The 2,917-nt window shown below is 42.9% G+C and overlaps 1 protein-coding gene across 1 annotated transcript; it reads right to left on the bottom strand.

The window, feature by feature from the left end:
• Window positions 1-1,918: 1,918 nt before the first annotated feature.
• LOC139423589 (heparan sulfate glucosamine 3-O-sulfotransferase 3B1-like) lies at window positions 1,919-2,637 on the bottom strand. The gene has a single exon (XM_071175177.1). It carries the CDS (start codon window positions 2,635-2,637, stop codon window positions 2,005-2,007), a length of 633 nt encoding a protein of 210 aa, XP_071031278.1. The 3' UTR covers window positions 1,919-2,004.
• Between the last annotated feature and the right edge of the window lie 280 nt (window positions 2,638-2,917).

Consider the following 2,917-nt stretch of genomic DNA (forward strand, 5'->3'; position numbering starts at 1 on the left):
CCAGTCTACATTTCAGGGGGAAAGTTGGCTTCCTTTTTAAAAAAGTTGTTCCACCAGAGCAGATGTGTTTTCTCCCTTTTGAAAGAAAGGAGTGGTGCTAATTCTGCCCAGAGAGGGAAGGATGGGGTCTTTTTAAGACAGCTGACATATTTCATAATTTAAGGCCACAGCACACACAGCCCTCAGACTGTACATGTGGTCTCACTATGTGGAGGGAGAGAAAGAGGGAGAGCGAAGGGGGGGCGAGAGGGAAGGGGCAAAGAGAGGGAGAGAGAAGATGAAGAGGAAGAGAGGAAAGAGAGGAGAGGGAAGGGGGGACGAGGGGGAAGGGGCAAAGAGAGGGAGAGAGAAGAGGAAGAGAGGAAAGAGGGAAGCGGAGGTCTGTGCATGTTTTCTACTGAGGAGTTAGACAGAGTTTAGCCTCTTATTCCAGGCTTCTGAGTTCTCCGAGAATACACAGAACACAATAATACAAGGTCTGGCTATGCTAAACGAGGTAGAGTTGGGTCTACAGACCTCAAAGGGTCTGCTGATGGTGGGTCTCAATGAGACCTGTTGTAGCTAGTAGAACACTGACAGGTCACAAGAGCATAACCGCACCACTGTGTGTTTCAGTAAAAAAACTAACATTATGTTCATTTCAAATGAAGCTTTAATAAACATCTCAACATATTCTCATTTCAGTATGTACAATAGTGTTGTAAACTTCAGTATGGTTTAATAGAACATTTTTACAGAGTAATACGAAACAGTTTCCTATACATAATTGAAAGGAAATAAACTTTGACAAACATAATCTTTAAGCATGACATTTACAAATGACCTGGTAGAGTTAAGTGAACTGGTAATGTCAAGATAATGATAATTGCGTTTCATCATTGAAGGGTAAACTATACATACAAATCTGTTTTGGTTGCAAAATGGTGTTTCTGTACCCTAAGTGAGGTATCATTGTTGGATGCATCAAAGGTTTGCAAGTAAGAGCATCATTTTAAATGAGGCTTAAATAACTTTGAGTTAAAAGGTGAAATAAGTATCACATCATAATTAACTCTTTACCCAAGGAGAATAAAAAGCATTATGTGTACAAAGTCTTTGTAATAGAGGTTCATCATCCAATGTAATACTGTCCCAATGTAATACTGTCCCAATGGAAATGCTGTAAACAGGGTCTGGTATTAGATTGACTTGACAGATAATGATAGATAGTTACACATTTGGTTTTTAGATCTACAGTACCATTGAAAACACAAGTCAAAAGTCAAAAGAAAAGGATTGTCAACCCTGATAAAGAAATGTTTTGTTGCTTAGTTGGGTGGTCACAAGAATAATTAAAGCTACGTACACTTATCGCAATAAATACACTTTTCTTACGGTATCTTAAACATGCACACACACACACACACACACACACACACACACACACACACACACACACACACACACACACACACACACACACACACACACACACACACACACATACACACACACACACACACACACACACACACACACACACACACACACACACACACACACACACACACACACACACACTGGTCAGAAACAGGTTGGGTATAATCCTTTGTATAATCCATTGTAACATGAGTCTCCTCACACAGAGGTATCAAGTCATCAACATCCTTTGGTCTACTTACTGTGTGACATGTATCATGATCTCCTGGTTCATGTACTTTACACTGGCAAAACAATGAGTTCTTACATTATTCTTACATGTAGCAACATACACATACTGTAACTGAAACTATAAACGACAGCTTTATATCATTGTTCCATAAAATACAAAAAAATGCCAACATTGTGTATAATGCATACCATGTCACAAGTCAAAGTGGTAACCTAGAACCCCTGTTCCCTCATTGACAAATGTAATGTCAGTCTTGTGTTTCCTGTCTTGATGAAAGCAGTGTCCTCTCCACATGTTTTAAAGTAATAATTTTCATCCTTTGGCTTGATTTCCATGTAACATTGGTGGACGGCTCAGTCCCATCCAAAGTCTCGTCCAGTCATCCGGTAGAACCTGAGGTTGAATGGCCTGTAGAAGTCCCTGAGCCTCTGCAGTACCTCTGGTGAGATCTGTGGATGAGGCCTTCCTTTGGACTTCCCCAGACACCGGGGCCTGCTGCTTCCCTCTGGCTTCTTCAGACAGGGGAATCCCTTAGTCTGGTTGAAGTAAAAGTGCTTGTCGCTCACCACCCTCTTCAGACCCAGGAAGTCCTGCACCCGGCCCATCTCCCCCGCCGGGTCGGACACCAGCCGCTCGCCGCTGACGAACAGGAAGTGAGATAAGGGGAAGTGCTGGAGCCAGTTCTCCAGGTGCTTGGCGTACAGGCCGATGCGCACGGCGCTCCACGAGGTGTCGACCAATCCCGTAGAAGTATTCTTGAGGGCCAGACTCTGGAAAGAGGGGAGGCCGGGTTGTTTGGACAGCGTCTGGGTATAGTCGGAGATTGCCCGGGTCACGGGGTCGCGGACGACTACAATGAGCTTGGTGTGGCAGTTCATGGTGCAGAGGCGACGAGGAGCCTCCTTGGTCACAAAGTAGCTGGGCGTCTTCTCCATGGTGATCTGACCTTCCAGGGTCCGAGGCATCAGGTTCCTGACAACAGACATGGAGAATAATCAGTTACTGTCCTTCATTCAACAACATGACACTATGCAGTGTCATAAAGAGCTGGAACATTGATTCATAATATACTGTACATTGGATATGATTCTTACATCTGTGTGTTTTTACAGAAATAGAGAAGACATTACAGATATACCATTTTAGATACACATCTTTGTCTGAGCCAGATATACATCCTTCAAGTTCAAAACTTTGTCCATTTTTTTTTTTGTGGAACTATTTCATTTCCAAAAATACTATTTTCCTCTACAAGCTCAGGTATGA

This window comes from Oncorhynchus clarkii, chromosome 13 (assembly GCF_045791955.1).
Source record: "Oncorhynchus clarkii lewisi isolate Uvic-CL-2024 chromosome 13, UVic_Ocla_1.0, whole genome shotgun sequence".
Lineage (NCBI taxonomy): Eukaryota > Metazoa > Chordata > Actinopteri > Salmoniformes > Salmonidae > Oncorhynchus > Oncorhynchus clarkii.